The sequence below is a fragment of the Copadichromis virginalis genome, linkage group LG23 (assembly GCF_057382275.1).
Source record: "Copadichromis virginalis isolate Kocher_CV1m ecotype Utaka linkage group LG23, C_Virginalis_male_GT1.1, whole genome shotgun sequence".
Lineage (NCBI taxonomy): Eukaryota > Metazoa > Chordata > Actinopteri > Cichliformes > Cichlidae > Copadichromis > Copadichromis virginalis.
Genome location: NC_140639.1, coordinates 51776642 through 51801999, shown reverse-complemented (window position 1 = coordinate 51801999; position 25358 = coordinate 51776642). Strand labels below are relative to the sequence as shown.

The 25358-nt window shown below is 42.2% G+C and overlaps 1 protein-coding gene across 1 annotated transcript in view; it reads right to left on the bottom strand.

The window, feature by feature from the left end:
• chrm4a (cholinergic receptor, muscarinic 4a) overlaps positions 1-23848 on the bottom strand; it is a 69707-nt gene extending 45859 nt beyond the window's left edge. Inside the window, exon 1 of the mRNA XM_085447762.1 lies at positions 23374-23848. Within this exon, the coding sequence (XP_085303888.1) occupies positions 23374-23428 (55 nt within the window). The 5' untranslated portion in view covers positions 23429-23848. The remainder of the gene's footprint in view (positions 1-23373) is intronic.
• Positions 23849-25358: the final 1510 nt, after the last annotated feature.

Below are 25358 nucleotides of genomic sequence, written 5' to 3'. Positions count from 1 at the left end.
CTCTTAGATGAACCTTGGCTAGATGTAGAACAAGCACTTTGCAATAATCTAGAGATCTCAGACCTACCATTTATCAGCTCAAACATCCAACGACATGACTGCTTTAAAAGCATCAACATCAGCTCTTCTCTGACAGCATGGTGGGAGTTTCTAAAATTGACGGCGTCTTCATTAATCCCATGCAAACGTACACCTATCTGGAACAACCCTGACATATTACAAAACAATAATATGATAAACTTTTCAGATTGGAGTGGTAAAGGAATCAAATATTTAGAACATATACTAGAAGGAACAGAATTTATCTCATTTGACGGACTAGTTACACAATATGGGATCAACAAGAAAAGATTTTTAGAATATCAACAAATTAAATCCATAGTAAAAAAGAAATTTAAACCGGGTCAAGTTGAACTACAAACACCACCAAGTGTGGTTCAATTTCTTACTCTTAAACCCCCCAAATTACTATCCAAAATATACAGAATGCTTTCTAAAACAGATGAATCAATATCACTTCCTATTGCAAAATGGGAAGCGGATTTATCAGTTAACTTAGACCTAAACTTCTGGTCTCAGATTTGCTTAAAAACCTTTCATCTAATTAGAAATCCCAGTCTTCAATTAATTCAATACAAAATATTACATAGAGTGCACTATACAGGTCATCGGATGTTCAAGATGGGCTTTACGTCTACCAACAACTGCTCACACTGCCAAACCAATTCACCGGACAATTATATCCACGCTCTTTGGTTCTGTCCACCGGTTCAGAAGTTTTGGCGCGAGATATGTGAAGACTTATCGAAGTGTCTGAAATGTAACATTCCAACTTCCCCCTTAGTGTGTTTGTTGGGCAGCTTAGATAATGTCACTTCAGAAAAGAATATCGCCCATATGGTTTTCACTGCCCTATGCATAGCCAAGAAAACTGTCCTCATGAACTGGAAAAATAAAAATAATCTTAATTCTAACCAATATAGAAATTATCTATTAGATTACATTAGTCTTGATACAGCCTCTGCCACCACATCAGATCAATTGCTCTGGGCTCCTTTGATCAGCTCCATCACCTAGTGGGGGTGGGGGGGTCATAGTTTGGTCCCGCCTTCACTGTTGTGATTGGTGTGGGGGTAGGGACAGGCTTAGGGCGTCGGGGGGTTCCCCGGAGGCATCTTCCTTGGGGGGCTCAACCCGGGGTAGCGGTCATGTCCGGTTAGGGGCTCTGTTGGCTCTCAGGTGACTGTTTCCTCGCGGCTGCGTGCAGCGGGGCTAGGGGAGGGTCTGTACTGACGGACGTGGGTTACTGACCTGGTAGCCTGGCTGCCCCTGGGTGGGTCCGGGATGGGCGTGAGGTTCTGGGGGCGCTCCGTCTCTGGGCTGGGGCCCGGGCCGGGCCTTGGGGGCTTGGCTCCTGGTTGGTGTGTTGCCGGGGTTGTGGGCGGGTGGGTGCATGGGGGCCCACCCCTGGAGCAGGGTGCCGCCGGTGCATCGAGCCACCTGGGGGGCTCTTCAACTGGTGGGGGAGATTGTCACATCTTGCAGGAGCTTTCCTCTCCTCAGGAGCTCCCTCTGCAGGAGGGGGAGATACAGGAGAGGTGGAGGAAGATCTCAGCCTGGGTGTTTATTGTCTTATGTAGTCTGGAAGATGAGTGGATGGTGGGGTGGGTGCAGTTTTCTCTGTGGTGGGGTTGGGTGGACTGTCCCGGGCTCTGTGGGGCCGGGCGGCGCTGCTGCACTGGGCCCCGGTCTGGATGGGCCTGGGCCCCCTTTCCCTGGCGGGTCACGGAGTATGGGGGTGCCTACTGGGGTCAGCGGGGGAGCTGGCCCCAGGGAGGGGTCACCTGCCCCTCCCTTCCTTCCCTCCCCATCTCCAGCTGCCTCCCTCTTCCCGCTCCACTACAACCACCCACACATGCAGGGCCTTGGAGTAGGGGTATGTCACCAGGGTGCAGAGGAGGCTACCCCCCCCTCTGTCCCCTTCTGGCTGCCTCTGCCTCAATTTTATCCCACAACTTAGACATTCACATTACTCACACTCTCATTACACATACATATAGGATCTTGGGGGTGGGCACGATACACGGAGTCCAAAGTACCATCAGGGTGTACACCCCACCCCTGGCATCGTTGCTCACCTCTCAATTTTAAATACACGTAGACATTGAGGGCTAGCAGGAGGGACCATGCGCTTACCTGCTGCTCTCTGGCAGGTAGCTCCAAGCCCTCCTGGGTTTTAAATGCACCTTAGAACACACATGCATCAACACTACAATGAGCGGGTGGAGGGAGGTTTGGAGTCTTCTCTCACCCCCATTCTCTGCGACCTGCTGGAGCGGGGGGGCTAGGAGGAGGAGTTGGCCGTCCGACTGCGGTCTGGAGTGTGGGGCCTCCCTGCTGCTGCGGAGTCGGGGCGGTCTGCCTCCCCCCACCGCAGGGAAAAGGGTAACACCACCTGGGTCTGGGTGCAGTTCCCCCTCCAGGTGAAAGGGTACCTAGACCCGGTTTGTAGAGTACGCTTGGGGAGTGTGATCGTGTGTACAGCGTCTCTTTATGTCTGTCTCCACGTTGGTTGAGTGTGGAGTAAGTGCATATGAGAGCATGAGGGTGGGAATGGATGTTTGTATCTGTGTGTGCCTGTATGTCTGTGTCTATATGTCAGGTTGGGTATCAGACGCCACCTCTCTGGGGACATCTCAGGCCCTCCAAGATATGGAGGCCTATCTCCCCCTACCACCACTTCCCCTGCCAGTGGCGGACTCCCTCAGACATCGGTGCGTTGGTGGTTCTTTGTGTCCGGGGGTGGGCGTCCAGGTACACACCGGCTCACTCCTTGGCGGCCGCTTATCGGGGCCTGGAGCCTGGGGCTCGCTCGGGCCACTTCGGAGGTGGGGTGCCCCCGGCCTCTCGGCCTGGGGCTCGGTCACTCAGGCACGGCTGGCTGCCGGCGGAGCTCACGGGCGCGTCACTGCAACTCCCCCTGGCTTCTGCTCCGCGGCTGCTGAGTGAGCCCTCATCTGGGACTCTCCTCAGCTCTTTCTGGGACAGTGGCGCGGCTGCCCCTCTGTTGGTCTTCCTTGGTCTCTTGTGTTCTGGGGGCCTCTGGATGTCTGGAGTTTTGATCTCCTCCATACCTGCTTCATGCCCTGGAGGACGGGGCTGTGGCCCCCCCACACCCTCTAGCAGATCATTACATGAAGGAACCTTTTAAAAACAAGCGCGTCCATGCTCACAGGTGTACACACGGGTGATCACACCCACAAACTACACCCTTTTCGGCTCCTACCTCAAAGCACACTGTGTTCTGTTGATCTTATGTGCTGCACAATAATGTTTAATATTTAGTATTTACTGTCATATTCCCATATATCATTGTGATGTTGTTTATTCTATTACTCTTGTTCTCTTCTGCTTGCTTTCTTTTTTCTTTCTCAGCAGGTGATCCAGGTGATTGATATATGCATTTTTTTTTCTCTGCCCGTTCTGTTGGTTTTTGTCTTTTGCCCTTCTCCCCCGTCCCTCTTCTCAGCTGTTTCTCTTTCCCTCTTTCTTTCTCCCCTTCTTTCCCCCAGTCAAGTCTGTCCCGTATTCAGTAAGTGAAAATAAAATAAACAATAAAAGGTGAATCAAATGGACCATTACGGCAAGGCTGGGATGGTCAGTTTGGTAAAGTAAATCCGTTGGGCATCTTTCTTTGCCTTTAGACAACAATTCTGATGGCAAAAGAGCCAAACGGGACAGGCCAAAAAAAAAAAAAAAAAAAAAAAAGAAGAGCTCATGATTGTAAGACGAAGTGAATATGGCTATGATCAGTAGCTGGACTGAGAGAAGTTGCGACGGAGGGTACGCAATTATGGGCAAGCGTGTATGTATGAACTGCATTATATGCTTGCAAGTCTGTGCCGACACACACATTTGTAAACTGCCTGTGAGAAGCTGGGGACATGCTCAAAAATCCACCGTGCAGCTGTTCACTATTATTTTTGCATCAAGACATCTTGGAGATGTCCGCTGACTACTCTGCACTCCTTCACACATGGAGGACGTGCTATCGGCTCCAGATCATTTGATTTCCCCAGTCTCAGATGATTACTGGAGAATCATACAGTTATAAAGGTGTAAACAACAGTAAGGCAAGGCAAGGCAAGGCAAGTTTATTTGTATAGCACAATTCAACAACAAGGTGATTCAAAGTGCTTTACAGAGACATTAGAAACAAGAACAAATAAAAAGCATGATTTAAAATTGATTAAAACAAGCAAATAAACTAACTAACTAATTAACAAACAAACAAACAAACAAAACAGTATATAAAATCAAAACAGATAAAATCAGAACAGTAGATAAAATCAGTAGTTAAATGTAAGTTTTGAAATTTAAGCTTAAAGTGTGGATTTGGTGCTTTATTCAAATGCAGCTGAGAACAGGTGAGTCTTCAACCTGGATTTAAATAAACTGAGTGTTTCAGCTGATCTGAGGCTTTCTGGGAGTTTGTTCCAGATATAAGGAGCATAAAAGCTGAATGCAGCTTCTCCGTGTCTGGTTCTGACTCTGGGAACTGATAAAAGACCGGATCCAGATGACCTGAGGGATCTGGATGGTTCATACTGGGTCAGGAGGTCACTGATGTATTTTGGTCCTAAACCATTCAGAGCTTTATAGGCCAGCATCAGAACTTTAAAGTCTATCCTCTGACGGACAGGCAGCCAGTGTAAAGACCTCAGAGCTGGACTGATGTGGTCCACTTTTTTGGTCTTAGTGAGGACTCGAGCAGCAGAGTTCTGAATGAGCTGTAGTTGTCTGACTGATTTTTTAGGTAGACCTGTAAAGATGCTGTTACAGTAATCAAGCCTACTAAAGATGAATGCATGGACTAGTTTTTCCAGGTCCTGTTGAGACATCAGATCTTTTATCCTTGAAATATTCTTGAGGTGATAGTAAGCTGACTTTGTTATTGTCTTAATGTGTTTTTCTAAGTTTAGGTCTGCATCCATCACTACACCCAAATTTCTCGCCTGGTTTGTGGTTTTTAGATGTATAGATTGAAGTTCTCTGGTGACCTGTAATCGTTTTTCTTTGGCGCCAAAGACTATTACCTCAGTTTGTTTTTGTTTAGCTGGAGAAAATTGTGGCACAACCAGTCATTGATTTCCTCAATGCATTTACCAAGAGCCTGTACAGGGCCTTGGTCTCCTGGTGACATTGTGATATATATTTGTGTGTCATCTGCATAGCTGTGATAGTTTATTTTGTTGTTCTTTATAATCTGTGCCAGTGGGAGCATGTAAATGTTAAACAGAGGGGGTCCCAAGATGGAACCTTGGGGAACTCCACATGTGATACTTGTCTGCTCAGATGTGAAGTTACCTATTGATACAAAGTATTTCCTGTTTTCTACGTATGTTTTGAACCAGTTTAGTACAGTTCCTGAAAGACCTGTCCAGTTCTCCAGTCGTTTGAGTAATATGTTGTGGTCAACTGTATCAAATGCTGCACTGAGATCCAGTAAAACTAGGACTGACATTTTTCCACTGTCTGTATTCAGACATATGTCATTAAACACTTTGGTCAGAGCGGTTTCAGTGCTGTGGTTCTGTCTAAAACCTGACTGGAAGGCATCGTAGCAATTATTCTGTTTTAAGAAGTAATTGAGCTGTTGAGAAACTGCTTTTTCAATGATCTTACTTAAAAATGGGAGATTTGAGATCGGCCTGTAGTTGTTCATTTGTGTCTTGTCAAGATTGTCCTTTTTCAGTATAGGTTTGATTACAGCAGTTTTTAGTGATTCTGGAAACACACCTGATAATAAAGAAAAGTTGACGATCTGTAACAGGTCTGACTCTAAAGTCTTTGAGAACTTTTTGAAAAAACTTGTTGGCAGGACATTTAAACAGCAGGAGGAGTTCAGTTGACCTAAGATGTCCTCCAGGTCTTTGCTGTTAATAGGTTGAAACTGTTTCATGGTGTTTAAACAGTTTTTTGGTGGACACAGTACATATCCTGGATCTGCTGTTGATGTACCAATTGCTTGTCCTGGATTGTTGATTACCTGACAGGAAGACCACAATATGTACGTCTCCCACAGTGTGTGTCTGACAAGGTGATTAGCAACACAGGGGCACCACAGGGGACTGTCCTCTCCCCCTTCCTCTTCACCCTCTACACCACAGACTTCAGCCACTGCACAGAGACCTGCCATCTTCAGAAGTTTTCTGATGACTCTGCGGTGGTTGGATGCATCAGCAGGGATGATGAGACAGAGTACCGGGCTGTGATCGACTCCTTTGTCACGTGGTGTGAGCAGAATCATCTGCAGCTCAACGTGGCAAAGACCAAGGAACTGATCGTGGACTTCAGGAAGACCAGGAAACACTTGACCCCTGTTTCAATTCAGGGGGTCAGTGTTGACATTGTGGAGGACTATAAATACCTTGGAGTACACATTGACAATCAACTGGACTGGGCTAAAAACACCACAGCACTTTACAGGAAGGGCCAGAGTCGTCTCTATTTTTTGAGGCGACTGAGGTCCTTCAACATCTGCCAGAAAATGCTGAGGATTTTCTATGAGTCTGTTGTGGCCAGTGCGATCCTCTATGCTGTTGCATGCTGGGGGAGCAGGCTGAGGGTCGCAGATGCCAACAGACTTAATAAACTGATCCGTAAGGCCAGCAATGTTGTGGGGATGGAGCTGGACTCCCTCAAGGTGGTGTCGGAGAGGCGGATGCTGTCCAAGATAAAGACAATGTTGGATAACACCTCCCACCCACTCCATGACATGCTGGTCAGTCACAGGAGCTCGTTCAGTGAGAGACTGAGATTACCGAAAAGCACCACTGAACGACACAGGAAATCTTTCCTGCCTGTGGCCATCTCCCTGTACAACGCATCCACTTAACACACTGTTTGCTGCTACAGCTACACATGTTTCTTTTCCAACTATTTATTTATAAGTGACTTATGTATGTATGTATGTATATATATGTATATATTGTACTATTCTTAGTTAGCGTATTGTCTGTCTTGTCTTAATGTTGGTTTAAAATGGAGCACTGTAACAAAAAATAATTTCCCCCAGGGATCAATAAAGTATTCTGATTCTGATTCTGCTTGTCTAATTTTTTGGATTTTTTCAGTGAAGAATTTGGCAAAGTCATTGCAGGCCATGGTCGAATGAAGTTCAGCTGCCACTGACACAGGGGGGTTTGTTAGCCTGTCAACTGTAGAAAATAAGACCCGAGCATTATGGCTGTTTTTAGTGATGATGTCAGAGAAGTAGGACCTCCTTGCATTCCTCAGTTGTAAATTATAATTGTGAAGTTTCTCTTTTTAAATGTCATAATGAACCTGGAGGTACAGAAAAATTAACTGGTAACCTATAGAAAACATGTCCACCCTCTGGAAACTTGGGACTACAGAGCCCATAGAAGCAGTATAAAAACGACGTCTAAAATACTAAAGACATTTGGACAAGTCAACACTAATCACTCAGTGGATGTTACAGAACAACCCCTTCAGTGGACCAAAACTGGACATCAGAAAATGACATATAAAAGACATCACTCTGACGTCACTTTACACAGCTGTTACTTTTAGGAATATTTGACACATGCTTTTAAAATCCCACATACACTATGGGTCAGAAGTTTTAGAACACCCCATTTTTTTCCAGTTTTTTATTGAAAATTATGCAGTTTAATATCTCGTCGCACTCTGAAATGAAAGCACAGTACAAATAAGCAATTGGAGTTAAAAAAGAAATCATGGAATCGATTTATAGACCAAAATGTATTCTAACCTTTGACTCATCAGTAGCCACCTTGGGCAGATATAACAGTTGAACACACACTATTCTACAATAGAAATCAAATATTCTCCCATGTCTGTTGCAGAAGTTCCCATAAATGTGGACCTTGTAGGTTGCCTTGCTCTTCTGACAGTTCATCCGATGGGATTTAAGTCTGGAGGCTGTGCTGGACTCCATGTTTTCAAGCTCACCATCTTGTTCTTTTTCCTGAGGTAGTTCTGGCACAGCTTGGACTGATGTTTTGGGTCATTATCTTGCTGTAGGTTCTGCATGGTGCTGCAGAATGCTGTGGTAGCCACTTTGGTTCAGGGTGCCTCTTACTCTGTACAAGGGTGGATCCAGGGTCGGTGACTATCACACAAGCTGTTAACTCTCAGAAACCTGTCCTCTGATTCAGTTGCAGCTTTGGGTCTGCCAGACCCAAAGTTATAAACCTTTGACTGGTAGTGTATCTTGAAGATGAAACCAGTCCTATCTATCCAAGTAAAAATTGTGCATAGTCAAGAATACATTTTAGATATGCATTGTTAACAGCTCTGCAAGACCGTATTTGTTTTTTCTCTCTCTCAACTTTTTTTAATTCAAGTTTATTTATTTAACATGCTTTTAACATGATTTTGGATTCAGAGAAATTGGACAGACTGCTCTGAAGCTTTATGTGATTCACAAACATGTAAAGCCTGATGATGAGAAAGTTCGATAATGAGGGTGTGGAACTGGTACCTCAGAAGGATTTCCCTTAGATGTGCCCATGCTTTTTGGACTGATTCACACTTAATCCACAGGAAATGCAAACTTCCATTCAAGCTCTTTTAGAAAGTGTCTATGTACCGTAATAGCAACAAAGGACTAAAAATGTAATAAAAATGCTTCATGATCTCACAAATACATGACTGAACAATTTAGCTAGCCATCTTTTGGGCTGTTGACAGTTGTCTTTTGATCACTTCATTAGAAGTCATCAAAATGGTGTATCTTAAAAAGGAAAACAAGCACTTGGACTGCTTTTGTCATTTGTTTATTATTGTGTTTATTTAGTTTGGGACATTTCATGCTGCTTGTCATCATTCTAATGTAATGAAAATACCTCTCTAACAACACGGTTCCTTGTGTCTAATTTGTTGTTCATCTAAATGAGAGAAAAAAAATATAATTCCAGTTTATTCTCAAACGGCTATTCAAAGTGCTGCAGAACTGTACTGGTTAATATGCCTGTCATCTCCTTACTAGAGACTGGCGGCGCGACCAAATGGTGCCAGTTTTCTGTTTTGATGCTCAGAATGATGTGTTAGTGATGAAGTCCACCCCCCTTACAACAACCAGGTTCTATCATGAGTCGCTGTGTGGCAGGCAGGAGTTGGACCCAAAATGCAGGCACTCAGGCATGAGGTCTAAACACAAAGAACTCAGCTTTATTTGCTGGCAGGGGAAATTCATAAAAAAGCAAACTAAACTAAACTAAACTGGAAACTCATAAACTAAACTCACAGTGAGACACAGGGAGATCCACACAGCATGAGGGACGACGCGACACTGACTCAGAGAAACACAGGGTTTAAATACACTGGGAAGTAACGAGGGGAATGAGACACAGAAGGAGAGCACAGCTGGGAGAAATCAGAACTGACGAGACAAGGGAGCGTAAACTGAACACACTGAGATAAGACAGAGACCTTCAAAGTAAAACAGGAAACACATAACACAGACTGAACAAAGACACAGACTCACAGGCAGGCACTACAGAGGGAACAGAGACGTGGGACCAGGGCAGACACAGGCACTGACTGGACACGGGGATATAGCGGACAGGGGAGACAGCAACTAAGGATTACACAGAGACAAACCATAAGACACAACTCTAACAAAGAAACCAAAGAATAGAAATGATAAATAATATATAAACTCAAAACCCTGGGTCAACAACCCAGGCATCCTAACAGGTTCTGCGTCTGACCTCTGCTGATGTGAGGAAAACTCTTTGCAGAGTTAACCCACGGAAAGCTGGTGGTCCAGATAACATCCCTGGAAGAGTGCTCAGAGAATCTGCAGACCAGCTGACAGATGTCCTCACTGACATCTTCAACCTCTCCCTGAGCACTGCTGTCGTCCCAATGTGCCTCAAGGCCACCACCATTGTTTCTGTGCCAAAGAAGTCCCCAGTGTCCTGCCTCAATGACTACCGTCCCGTTGCACTCACACCCATCATGATGAAGCTTCAAGAGGCTCATCATGAGGCACATTAAGACCCTGCTGCCACCCACACTGGACCCACTGCAGTTCGCCTATCACCCCAACCAGTCAACAGACGACGCCATCGCCACCACCTTACATCTCGCCCTTCAGTTCTTCAGACTTCAGTTCAGCATTCAACACAATCATTCCTCAGCACCCGATTGGAAAACTCAGCCCGCTGGGCCTGAACACCTCCCTCTGCAGCTGGATCCTGGACTTTCTGACGGAGAGACCTCAGACAGTCCGGATCGGTAACAGCATCTCCAACACCACCACACTGAGCACTGGAGCCCCTCAGGGCTGTGTGCTCAGCCCACTGCTGTTCACTCTGCTGACTCACGACTGCGCACCAATGCACAATTTGATCCACATCATCAAGTTCGCCGATGACACAACTGTGGTTTGTCTCATCAGCAAGAATGATGAGTCAGCATACGGAGAGGAGGTGCAACAGCTAATGGCCAACAACCTGTCTCTGAACGTGGACAAAACAAAAGAGATGATTGTTGACTTCAGGAGAGCACAGAGAGATCATTGCCCACTTAACATCAATGGATCCTCTTTGGAGGTCATCAAGAGCACCAAATTGCTTGGTGTCTACCTCTCCTGGTCCCTGAACACCAGCTCCATAACCAAGAAGGCTCAGCAGCATCTCTACTTCCTGCTGAAGCTGAGGAAAGCCCAGCTGCCATCATCTATTCTTACGACCTTCTACAGAGAGACTATCGAGAGCGTCTTCAGCAGCTGCATCACTGTCTGGTATGGTAACTGCACCCTATCAGATCGCAATACCCTACAAAGGATAGTGAGAAAAGCTGAGAAGACCGTTGAGGCTCCTCTCCCCTCCATCACGGACACTTACAGCATCAGCTCCATCCGCAAAGCCACCAGCATTGTTAAAGACCCCACACACCCCTCGTACACACTCTTCACCCTGCTGCCTTCTGGAAAAAGTACCAGAGCATCCGGGCCTCACGGCCAGACTGTGGAACAGTTTCTTCCCCCAAGCTGTCAGGTTCCTGAACACTCAGTGACTGGACTGACACACACACACACACACACACACACACACACACACACACACACACACACACATACACACACACACACACATACACACACATACACACACACACACACACACACACACACACACACACACGCACACCTTCATACACGTCACTACCAAGCACTTATCACAATCACAATACCTGTCTTGTGTCTGTATCATCCTGTTCTGTCTAGTGTTGCACTGTCTTGTCTTGTATATTTTTTCAATTTTTTGCACTTTACGTAGTCCTGTGTTTGTCCGTTATATGTCATATGTAGCACCAGGGTCTCACAGCAACGCTGTCTCATTTCACTCTGTACTGCATCACTGTACAAGGTTAAAATGACAATAAAAGCCACTTGACTCGACTTGTTTATAGTTTCAATTAACCAGAATTGAGGGAGAGAGCTGGGGGCAGCTGTCTGTCAGGAGCAGAGATGGGCAGTAACGCGTTACTTGTAACACGTTACTGTAATCCGATTACTCGTTACCTGAAAAAAGTAAAGTAAGGGATTACTATTGCAAAAACGGTAATTAGATTACCGTTACTTTCCCGTAGGAACGCTGCGTTACTGCGTTACTAAAACCGTGATTTTTTGCGAGAATGTCTCATGACAGTGACGTAAGCGAGTGCGACGTTCGTGACAACAGCTGTGTGCAGATCAACAATGGATCACATATCGAGTGCAGAGAGAGTATGAGCGTGCAGCGTTTAAAGCGTGGAAGTACTGACCTTACTTTGAGTTTGATTCCATAAAAAGTGACAAAAACATTAGTGTCCGCTGTGCGTGGGAAGAAAACTTCTTTTTACAGCGAAAAAAACCCCTAAACTTCCAACAAGCACCGAGTAGCTACGACGTGATGGGAAACTCACAGAGAAACTCGCGGATTCTTCCACTGACCGCGGCACACCTGCACCAGGGTAAACCTCCGCCTACCGCAGTCCTGCTTTACAGGTGAAAATAGAGCAACAGGACCGCTGAGTCTTTGACTTTATTTATTTTCTGCTGTGTTTTACTTGCATCTATTTGAAAGACTGAGTGTAAACACACAAAAAAATTATTTTATGTGCTGGAATGTGCAGAAAATAAGTTTAAATAGGTTTAAACAAATTTCTTCCAGTCAGAGAATGTTGCAGATAATTAAATTTTTGCTTGATGCATAAAGTTAAAAGATTAAAACTAATAAAACAAGTTTTAAAAAGAGACTTTTCCATTTGATTACATTTTGTATGATGATTATGCAGAAAAAGTAGAATTGGGCTGAAAGATCTATCGCTTTATCACCTCTTCAGGTTGTAAATCGTGTTTTTAAAAAGTAACTAAGTAATTAATTACTTTTGAAAATAAGTAATCAGTAAAGTAACTGGATTACTTTTTTGGGGAAGTAATCAGTAATTAGTTACTGATTACTTTTTTCAAGTAACTTGACCAACACTGGTCAGGAGTGGCTAGTGTCATCATAATATCTTGAAAACTGTTTGTACATTAATTAAACTGCTGCTGTACATTAATGTTAGTTTATCAAACTAACATTAATGTCATGCAGCTCATGCAGTGTAGAAAAGCGGTATCTGAGAACCAGTCCACAGATGATCGTGGCTCATTTCCTTTCCCGTTCCCGTGGGCAGACTTGGCTGGGGAATGGAGGTTAGTGGTGGCGTGTGGTCAGCGACCCCCCCAAAGGAGAGGTGGTGCAGTGGGTTCAGGGAGCGGTGCCAGGGAGGCTGTTTCCCTATTTTAATAGGACTGGAGAGGGGAGCTAACTGGAGACAAGGCAGCTGGAAAGCTGCGGGAGCTCACGAGTAGATGTCACCATTGTAAATAAATGACCACTGCATGTTATCTAATGCAGCATTTCTAAACAGCTATGATAACATTTCATAAGCCAAAACATGACTGTGTTTATTGGAAAATCAGCAGATCAAACATGATGCTCAGAGCATTGTCGTTTATTTCTCCTTCTTTTTTTCTTAATTACATTTAGTCACATCTGATGCTGTTTTTACTTTTTTAAAAACCACATTGACCAATACTCATGTCGTGGTTACAATATCTGACACTAGATGAATTTATTAGCATTACAAAGGTTTAGCTGGTTATGAAGAATGAAGAGAAACCTTCCTGTAAGTATTGTTCTTCCATTTAAACCATAATTTGCCACGGCAATCATACCAGAATAAAATTAATGCTTTTAAAATCTTTATTTTGTGATCAACATCAGTACTCTCAATCCCAAGTTGTAATGGAACATAATGGAATGAGTGTTGTTTGATTTTGTCAAATACAAAGGGCTTTTACACAGACACACTCCTACTGAAACTGGTGTTATCTGCATCCCATCCAGGATGTAGATACGGTCTGATCCAGTTCTGGTTACTGAGAAAAAGGCTCTTTGTTCTGTCTCTATCAGTGCATTAATTGCCTCTCCTACATAATTATGTACTACACATTATTTTACACCAACTGATGTTCAGACGTCTCCAATCTGGAAAACATTTAATCTTATTAGAATGTGTTTGTCTTTGTAGAAGACATGTCAGGTAACAAAGAGGCTTAGTAAACAAAAAACAGTAAAAAAGATTCATGGCATTATCACTTCCTGCCATATCATTACTGTTTCAATGAGCTGCCATACTATGTGTAAAGTACTGTACATTACACAACATCAACACATATTACATATTAACAAATAGTTTTAAATTTAAACAGAAAAAGAAGGCAAGATTAAGCAGCTATTACATATTAGTAAATCTGAAGCACTGTTCTGGGCCCCTTGCACACATCCTCATCGGCTTGATGCCAAAACCCTGTCCTCTAATTCCACTATCACTCATTTTGATAGCAGCTTACTGGGAATGTACCAGTAATAATATCTGCAGTTAAAAAAACACTCATTCAGACACAAATGCACAGCCTGATGCAACATTGTATAATCAAAAGCCTGTAAAAAGTAGGCCATTACAAAACAGGAGTGGTGTAGCTGCTGTTCACAATCTGACAAAATAAATAAATAAATAAATAAATAGTTCCAGTACTTATTTATCATAAATACTTGAAGTAATATCAGTAATGTCATGCAGTGACAGTAGGGTTAGTGTGGAAACTCTAAATTGCCCACAGGTGTGAATGTGAGTGCGAATGCGTGTCTGTGTGTTGGCCCTGTGACCGACTGGCGGCCTGTCCAGGGTGTACGCTGCCTCTCGCCCTACGACAGCTGTAATAGGCTCATGCCCCCCGCGACCCTGAGAAGGATAAGCGGAAGAGGATGGATGGAATTGTAAATTACTTCTTGGCCTATAATCTGTCAAACAGATCTTCTCGAGCTCCTCTCTCAGCCCTCGGTATTTCTCTGGCTTCTTGTGTTCATTTCCTTGATGTTGGTATAGCCACATCTATCACTACGGCCGTCTTCTTCTGCTTGTCCATCACCAGTTTGTCTCTTTGTATCTGGAAGTCCCCCAGGATCTTAGCTCAGGTCTGTCTCCAGGTTTGTCCAGTCACTGGTAGGATTCTTGATGTCAGCCATTTCTTCTATCTGATGGTGGTCCTGTGCAGGAGCCTGTTCCTCCCAATAGTTCCTCTCTTTGTTCCTCTTCTTTCTCGGGTTTCTGCTGCCAGATGTATTGACTAAGCACATGATCAGTTGTCCATCTGGCTCATGAATGCTTGTTGTCTTATCCTGGACAGTGGATCTGACACTCACTGGTCCTCGACCTCCTTCCTTTCACTTGGCGTACAATCTCAGGATGCTGGACTTACCCTCCATAAATGCTATATATATATCTCTATGTGACTTTTGTTTTTACACCGAGAAACATTGTAAATGACTTTTTGACAGGCAATGGCTTTTTGGCACACTAGCAGGAGGAGGAAAATAGCAGAGTGGTCTACAGCTTTTGAGAAGTGGAGATACGGAAATTACTTTTATTATATCACAAAAGGACAAGAGCATGATGGTAGGGTGGAAACTGTGTCCATGACAGAAACTTCAGCGTGCTACTTATACAGCTTCTGCACAGATAGCTTTGCTACCACAAAGCTAGCCAAGAACCCAGAGTGATATATGAAAGCTGAGTGCATGCCAACCCAAGCCCAGCAGCCATACTCAACAGGTATTAAGGCAGCAATGAGCAGTCAAGCTTGCAGTGTTGTAAGAATCACTGTGGTGTTGGTCTATTAGTCTATTTGGGCTGGTTTTCAGTTTTGGTTTGTGTTGCTGAGTTTGTGTTCATATGTAAAACCTAAAAGAAATATTGTCCTTGTGTAGGGATTTGTTTCAGTGTGCGCGACTGTAAACCAACGTTTATACTGTTAATTGGTAATTTTGTCATATTATGAAACAATGAAAAAGTAATTTAATAAATAGAGTAATAAATTCCTTTCTTTGGCAAGTAGTACATAATGAACTGCATTACTTTTAAGAAAAGTCACAAGTAATATGTACTTTTGAATTTTGTGAACATTTTCCTGAAAAGAAGCTCATTGGAAATCCTCCTCAAGTGACTGATTTAAGAATAACAACTGAGAACAGGGTATGGACTCATCAGATGGCTATTACTCCACCAGTAGTGTAGTTTAACAGTCTAATGCCAATGTGATCACAGGATATCACACTAATTTTGTTCCTCTTTACAGTACTGATGCTTTGTGGTCAGCAAGACCAAGAGCCAAAGGCTTTCAGGTTTACAAATGTGTCAACTTTCTAGAAACCCTTGAACATTTTGTCAAGAAAGAGGAAGAAAAAGAGAGAGAAATGTTCTACTGTTCTGTTACATTTTCAGTCTTAATTGGTTTAATCACATGCTCTAAATGGAGGCAAGATCCTGCTACACTTGGACACCACTCAGAACCACTCTAAATCTGTGAGAGGATGACTGATTTTTGATGTGTATGTACATTTTCTCCTCTTGGATTAGAGAAATTTAAGCAAAACTCAAGAGATAGTAACAGGAAAGCAAAGAGAAGGAACTGAATGCAGAGGACCCAGCCGTGCAGATTGCTACATTCTGTTTTTAAATGCAACTATAAGCATTTAGGTTGCTTGCTACACAAGCAGGAAAGGAATTTGAAATCTAGGGACCAAACAAAGGAAACACAGGTATGATTGTTGTATAATGCCGGGATAAAGTTTGTACCTGGGCCGTTTAATTTTGATGTCTATCTCAACATCAATGGGACTCAAAATGAGCAGGTAAGGAGGGTGTGTGCAGACAGGTGAATGGAAAACAATGGAAAACTGAGGACATCTGGTGGGTGGACAAGGTGAGACAAGATGTACGGGGCAAAATAAAAGACAAAAGCAGGTCTCATGACTGAGAGAGTAGAAATTCTGCAAGTATTTTCTACATGTAATTTGCTAAAATTTGCTAAAATATTTATACATTCACAAAAATACATCTTTTTTGACTGTGTCTTGATGCATGCTCAGTCATCCAGGTATGTAATTTCCAAAAATATTGATTCTGTTCATCTGGATGTAGCATTTTCAGTGGGAGAAAGTCCATTGTTCATTCAGCGGGCTGTTTGTCATTGTGCAAATGTACTGTTTGTAAAGTTGAGGAAACCTGCAGTCAGCTGAGACTGAAGAAGTCAGTTGGATGAGTGTTGATGTGCCATCTCCTCCAGGATGGCACATCAACACATGCCACTGGCCCAAGGTTACTGTGTCTCCCAGTAACGTCTCAAGAGCATCGAAGAGATTGTAGGAGAGCTAGACAGCAATGGAAAATCATTAACCATCTAACATATTCAGTATGACTGGTTTGGTCAGTGATGGTCTGGGGAGGCACATCCATGGAGGGACGTACAAAACTATAGGCTAGGCAACGGCACCCTGACTAGGGGAACCCAGGACAAGCTGCACCAGCATGGGGTCTCACAGTATGTCCAAGATGCATAATAATACCTGGAGGATGAAGGAATTGATACCACTGACCGGCCCCCCACACTAGCCTCACCTAAATCCAATAGAACAGCTTTGGGACATGTTTCAGTCCATCTGACCCCCCCCAGCTTACAACTCAGATGATCCAGGAGCTCAATGATGCCCTGGTCCAGATCTGGGAGACCCCCAGTACACAACTGCACAACTGATTGTCTCATTAGGAGAATGCCCCGACTGGGCATGCATACAAGTACGTTGCAAACTACTGAGTAGTTGGTATGAATGTCTAAATGTAGCATTTTGAATTGCTGCGAGGAAATTCAAAATGAATGAGCTTGCCTCATCATTCTTCACTTCATTATTTGGGGTGTCGTTGAATTCAGTCCTCTCTAGGCTGATAATTTTCATTTCTGTCAATCAATGTGGCCTCTTCTTACTTCTGTTTGTGTTGAATTCCCTCCTAAAGTATTTTATTATATTCATTAAACTGACTATGAGTTGCTGTAAGCTGTTTAGACTGGTTAAGTGGTATAATTCTGCATATTGCTGCATTTCATCATAAAAATAATAATATATCCTTTACATATAATTACATTTATTGTTATTCATGTGGTGCGTTATAATTCTATTCAGTGCCATATCCCCTACAGTAGGTTCATTTCCCCACACTCACTTCCAGCTCTGGTAGATAACGCTGGTAAACTAATTTAATAGAAGTAGAGTGATTTCAGCTTTTATGAATGATAAATCTTCCCACATTCCAATTTTTAGAGAGCTTCTCACATAAACATTAGCAATGATCTAGTAGGCCTAGAAGCATCTTTTCTCAGTTAGTTTGTATTGTTTAGTCAAAGGATAAGTATCACTGCTCACCGACCAGTTTTAGGAGATGAGATCAATCTTTTATACCCAAGAATAAATTTGGAAGTACATGCTATGACATTTTAGACAATATGATCTTCATAAAAAGACCCAATATATTGAAATAAATACACAAATGAAAAGAACAACAAAACAAGGGATCGAGTTAAAGTAAAAATCACTGCTCGGGGTAATTAAATATCAAAATTGTGTAATATGTAAAGAAAGCTTTGATGCTGATTCACTACAGGAGGAGAAAAGTGCCTCGGACACATTTATTAAGATCGTGTACAGCATAAGCTTATCTAGCTTCTCATGTGGAATTACAGATCTTAGATTACTGGTATATTTCTTCCCATAAACTCGATTCTGTTCATCTGGACGTGGCGTCTTCAGCGGGAGAAACGTTTCATCATCCAGGTGACTTCTTCGGTCTCAGCTGACTGCAGCAGTTGTCCTTCTTCTCTCCTGGATCACCTGGACCTTTCTTCCCAGCTTTGACAAACATTCAGCTTAGATAACCACATTTACTCAGGGCCTGTTTGATGGGATTTTCTGGCTGCTGTGTCTGTGGGGATGGTGTTCGCTCTGTGCTGTAGCGTCCTGATGACACCCATCAGCTGCTCCAGTCGAGGATGAGAGTCAAACCTTAATTACTGATCCATACGCGTCGGCTAACAGTACACATCAACTTTTAAATGCCCCCCATCACTGATGGAAATCTCATGGAAATGTGGGGTTGCTGTTGTGGTTCTATTTCAAAGGCCTGTATTTTCAGATCATTTATTACATTACATTACTATAAAGGGTGTTTTCACACTAACGTTTAGTTCTTCAAAAGTACATTTTACTGCTTTCATTTATCACAAATTGTGTTTTCTTTTACCTGATTATACAGGATACTAAATCTGAGTTGTTTCTATTTCTCACAGTTGCCTCAAGGCCTCAGCTTTATTTGCTAAAGAAATGTCATTTTAGCTTGATTACTAAGGCAGTTAGTAATCAGACTTCTTCTGTCACTGCTGTGTGTGGCTAAGAACCCCCAACGTCAGGCAGGGCATTGCCACAAAGCATGCTCATATTTCAGGTAATTTCCCAAAAGCACACATTACACTTATTGTCTCACATAAGTTTTGTTTGGGGGTTTTGGGGTTTTTTTTTTTATTTCAACATATTTTATTATGTAACATGTATTTACATAATACATGTTACATAATATATGTGAAAAGTGTTGCCCCTTCCTGATTTCCTAGTGTTTTCCATATTTATCAAATCTACATGTTTCAGATCATCAAACACGTTTTAATATTAGACAGAGATCATCTAAGTAAATACAAAATGCATTTTTAAGTTTAAGCATTTCAGTTTCACTAAACACACTCAGGCCTGACTACTGGCAGACCTGTTGAATCAAGAAATCCCTTAAATAGAACCAGTCTGACAAAATGAAGCAGTGAGAGCCCCACTGGCTCTCTCACTGAACCACGGTGAGAGCCATTATCCACAAATGGCGAAAACATGGAACAGTGGTGAACCTTCCCAGGAGCGACCAGCCAACCAAAAATAACTCTACGAGTAGGGCTCCTCAATTAATCGAATTTTAATCACGATTACGATCTGGGCTTTCAACGATCATTAAAAATGACTGAGCCGATTATTAGCCCCTCCCTCATTTATCCGCGACACCTTAAAGGCCAGTCCGTGAAAATATTGTCCGTGGCGCAAAAAAGGTTGAGACCGCTGATTAAGAGGACCCGAAGGAAGCTCGGAAAGCTAAGCAGAAGTTATTTAGAGAGGAGAGTGACTGCCGCTGGTTGAAAAGAGGTAAGAAAAAAAAAAAAAAACTTCAGTGGTGTTGCACACTATTTTATATTATTTTTTAAAGTCATTATTCAATACATTGTTATCCCTTTAAAGCCGGTCAGAGCAGCACACTGTTTTGTGTAACTATTTTTAAATCCCTGTAGAACCTGAACCGTGTAAGCTAGCGCAATATTTTGTTTTGCATATGAAACTTACATCTGATGCCATCAGCTTGTCCTCGGTCACGGTTTCCTTCCACATAAATTGCATAAAAAGCGCTTGCAGGAACAAAAACATAATATTCCAGAAACACGCTTTGCCGATCCGATCAGCTGTTCGTAACACTTCCCACATTGAAACAGACTCACCATGTCCGCCATTTCCTGCCCGAAACCGGAAGTGATGTCATTTTCGCGGAAAATGTCGTTGTTTTTTTTACTTGTAGGCCTTAAAAGCCTATACTGGTCATGTTTGACTTTTCTGAATAGTTTCTGTGATGCTTAGAACTCGAGTTGCACAGCTGTAAATAGTTTATTTTGATGCACCTGCTGTTTTCTTTGCAAATTTGCATCATAGGATTGTTTTTGTTTTTCCTGCAGTGTATATAAAAATTGCTGTATCTCCAAAATAAAACTATGAAGACACTCAAAATAAATTTCCTGTTGTTGTAAACTATTTTTGCAACTTTTTTGTATTTAAAGTTTTGAGGGATAAACCTCTTAAATTTCTCCAAGTAGAAATATATGTAAAAAAACCAAAAACGATTTTCAATTTTTTTGTAGTTTATTGCACTTTTTTGCAATTAATGTAGTTACTATGGACTTAATGCAGACATATTATTAAAATATGGGCTATAACAGTTGTATAGCAACTTGAAATGCTCCCACAAATGGCACTACAACATGTAAAAATATAATATAAGCTCTGGCGGACTTGGTTCTATAGTAGGTCTTAAAGGGTTAAATAAATATCGTCAAATAATCGAGATCTCAATTTCAGTGAAAATAATCGTGATTATCATTTTTGCCATAATCGAGCAGCACTATCTACGAGCACAACGATGACTTATGGAGGTCACAAAAGAACCCAAGAACAACATTAAAGAACTGCAGGCTTCACATGTCTCAGTAAAGGTCAGAATTCACGATTCAACAATAAGAGAGAGACGGGGTAAAATGGCTACTATGGAACAGCTTAAAGAGAAAACCATTGCTGACCAAAAAGGACACAAAGGTCTCACATTTGCAAAAAAACCATCTCGATGATCCCCAAGACTTTTGGGGAAATATTCTATAGACTGGTGAGACAAAAGCTGAACTTTCTGGAAGGTAGAGTCCCATTACATCTGGCATAACTCTAACAGCATTTCAGCAACATTAAAAGATGGTGGTTGTAGTGTGATGGCCGGGGGCTGTTTTGCCACGTCAGGACCTGGAAGAGTTTTTGTGGTAAAGGGAAACATGAATTCTGCTGCCTCCCAAAACATCCTGAAGGAGGATGTTCAGCCATCAGTTGAAATGCATTTGGGTTCTGCAGCAGGACAATGATCTACACCAACACCACCACCTCTGAATGTCTTGATGCATGGTCGATCATCCAGGTGAGGAAATCACAAAAAGTAGCGTTTCAGTGGGAGAAACATTTTGTTACTCAGTGACTTGGTTGGGGAAACCTGCAGTCAGCTGAGACTGATGAAGAGACGAAATGTTTCTCCCACTGAAAACGCTACGTCCACATGAACAGAATCAACGTTTTGGGGTCCACCTGTTGGAGTTTCCTAGTCCTGACCTGAATCTGACTTATCCCTCCACCGTGTTGTAAAGAACTCATTGCCGGTTACATCACTGTGGCTGTTGCTGCTAAGGGTGGCCCAACTACTTATTAGGTTTAGGGGGCAATCACTTTTTCACACAGGGCCATGTGGGTTGTTTTCCCCCTGATCATAAACACCTTTTAGAAACTGCATTTTGTGTTTACTTGTGTCATCTTTGTCTAATATTTACATTTGTTTGTTGGTCTGAAATATATAAATATATTTCAAAATATACAAATAAATAGGAAATCAGGAAGGGTGCAAACAATAAACACAGTGGTGTGAAAAGACCACACTGTATTTATTTGTTCAGTTTTTGTTTTGCACGCATGCTTGTCAATATGTAGCAGTACTCAGCTTTACCTAAGGAGGTAAGACTTTGTGTTTTCTACGGTGTATCTGAAGATGTTGTGAATTGTAACACTGGTAACGTTTTCCCTCACTGCATAATAACCTATCAGAATAACAAAGGTCTTTTCACACTAATTCATATAACTACAAACGCATAAAAACAAAAGCTTTCTTTGTTAATCGCTTAAGCAGTAGACACATCAAAGCAATAAACATTCTGTACCACTGCTGAAAAACACAAAGATTTTTCTCCAGTTTACGCACACTGCTTACATAGAACCTTAAGTAGGTCATAAAAGCACTTTATTTTACACAAAATGTTTGCAGTCACCAGCAACCTGGGCTTTAGTATCTTGCTCAAGGGCAACTGGCACTAGGAGATGCCAGGAAGCAAACAGCCAACCCTGCAATTAACAGATAACCTGCTTCTGTTATATGAGCCACAGCCACCTTTGTGCATGGCTACATGTACACACACACAGACATATTCTAGTTAGTTTTATCTACATGTCAAATACAATGTACATGCATATAAGCAGAACAAAGACTCCCCCCTCTGTACAGTGTAAATAGGACAGATCGGGAAAGAGAGAAGACATGAGAAGCAAAAAGAAGGAGAAGATCAGATAACTTACTGATGGGGGGGAAGTTGATGGGATAAACAGGAATAAATGGTGAGGAGAGGGGTTGTTACATCGACCCCCTGATGTTTTTATCAGGAACTAAAAGCTGTCAATTGTCTTATTATATTTATATTGGAACTCTTTTTGCATTTGAAATGCTGTTCTGTACATATAATATAATATATAGCAGCATAAGCACTCAGGAAAGAGTGCTTATGGATATGAACCTGATAACAGCATTTCATTAAATCTAACCTCCCCCCCAAGGATGTTCATGTGAATATTAAATCACTTACCTGCTGATCAAAGCATATTTTATTAGTTGAGTGGGCATATTACTGATAATAGAAAAATATGAAAGCATAAATACAGCTCTTATTTATTTACTGCAGTTCAGTCGCACAGTGTGTCCATCCTTAACAGTGTGTGTATGTTAGTCGTGGAATTTTGCGATGTTATATTAATTATTAAAATGTTTTCATTTTTGTTCCTTCATAAATCAAAAAAACATACTTGTCATTGCACATTAATTCACTGACTTGTATTTCTGATACGTATTTTCTTTACATTTACCAAAGGACTGTGTTATTGTTATATGCCTTACCATATAAAGCGCCCTGTTGTCATTTGGCGCTGTATAAATAAAACTGAGAATAATTTAGCGGGTCTGGCTGTTCAAACAAGGCTGCTGTCGGCTTTTTCGTATCTGTATAAAATCCATTTAAATTACGCCCAAGACGTCCTTAAACTCACTTCACCCACCTTTTCAGGAAGGCATAAACCGCTGTGACAATATTTCTTTACAAGTCAATGGACTGCACAACTGATGACATTTATATGGAAGACCTGTATAGTTTTTGTCCTGTAAGTCATTTAACATCACACGCAAGTGAACATACTCAAAGCTTATTGGCAAAGCAGAAAAATATTCCCAAAAACCACTCACCATTGATGTTCCAGAGAGGCTGAAGCCCTCCAACTCCGTTACTGTCGTTACTCATGATTCATGGCGCTGAACCGACAACAGCCAAGACGAGACTTTTCTCTCCCTCCTTTTCTCTTTTTGCTCTCGTCCACGTTGTTTTTCTTTCTCCAAGTTTTCTACCCACTGTCACCCTTGCGTAGACGATGTTATCCTCCGCTCCGCTTTTCCGTCAAGCACACTCACAGTTCACATTATGTTCCTCCTGCTTGTGTGGTGTTTTCTCTTTAACCAGTTTTCATAGTGTAGTTTCCCTCCCTGGATGCGTTTTCTAATAATAATAATAATAATAATAATAATAATAACGGCGACAAAAATAAATTAACAGCTGTTATAGACTTAACACCTATCCATGTCCCAGGCTTCGCTCATTGATCGCAAATCCAAAACGTGCCCGCTCAGCTTCAGCCACAGGGTTCTCGTTCTCGCGCGCACCGCACGTTCGTTCTCTCACAGCCTGTAAAGAAGGAGCGCGAGAGAGGAAGAGAGACGAGGAAGGACTTGTGATGTCATGTCCTTCAGCCAATCCCGGTAAATAACTTGGCATTGAACGTTGACTCACAGTGCTGTTGTACCAAAATGTTAGTTTAGGGATGCTAATAAGTCACTCCTGAGAATTAGCAGGTTGATATTCTCTAGTCTATGTGAAATACTTTAATTTAAAAACATGAAGTTCAGCTCAATGCATCTTTTTTTTACTAAATTTGTGGTTAAGTTTGCAAAAGCTGGAGATGGGAAAGCAGAGAAAGGAGAGCTGTGATAAGAGCAGAGAGGAGTGGGGAAATGCATTTTCGTGCATTCAGCAAACTAAAGAGTTTAGAAATGAGGCTGTTTATAACCAGCAAGTAAAAACCAAATGCTATGTTATCAGTTTTCTTCCACAAGGAGTGAAAATCATTTGCAAGAAATACTGCTTCAAGCCATAAACTACCATAAACCCTTCACTATATCAACCAGCTGTCTTTGTTTCACTCATCTGAAATGAAATAGGTCCTACCCTTCAAAGGAGCCCAGCTGATGTTAAGCTGTCACTGTCAGCACAGTAAGTAGCTTTAAATGTGACAGAAAAAAGAAACACACATAACCTACTGGTGTTGAAATAAATGAATCACTAAAATATTAGACAACAAAAGAACATGTGCCCCAAAAGTGGCCTCTTTCTCTGCTCCATCACCTTTTTCTGAGCAGTTCTGAGCATCTCAGCTGAACGACTGAGGTGGGCTGCTAATCACAAGGAGAGTGGAAATAAGAGAAATAATGACGACCAAGCTTTACAGCTTGATGAACTAGCAACTCGTGGAAATGACAATGTTACAAGTGAAATACTTCAGCACTCTGGTAAGCCAAGTTAGCACATTAGAGCATATTCTATTAATAAAATGGTAATTTTAGATCCCTTCCAGCTACAGGATATTAATGTTTTAAAGACAGACACTGCAAATGATGACACACCTTCCACGAACCAGCAAATGCTGGAGAAAGCACTGAGATGATGTCGTTAAGAGGTTAGACTGAGAGGCTGATGTCTCAAAATGCAGAGGGCAGTTATGTGATAAAGGGAAAAATACAGAGAAACAAAAACAAAACAACACTGCTCATGCTGTGCAGCACCCACAGCCTAAAGTTAATTATTGCACGTTCCAAAATTACAGAGCAGCGTTTGAGTCTCTTTGCGGTGCTTATTTAAGTCTTATATATAAATATATACACTGCAGGCATCAAAGGCATCAAAACCATGAATGAACACATATAGAATTCTGTGGTAAACAAAAAAGTGTGAAGTTCCTCAAAACATGTTTTATATTTTACATTCTTCAAAAAAGCCACCCTTTGGCATTCTCTCCATGAACTTCATCCCACATACCAGATCACACAATGTGCTTACACATGGCCCACATACCGGAAAGAATGACGGCCCTTTGGTAGCCCAGATCTGGCCCACACATGGA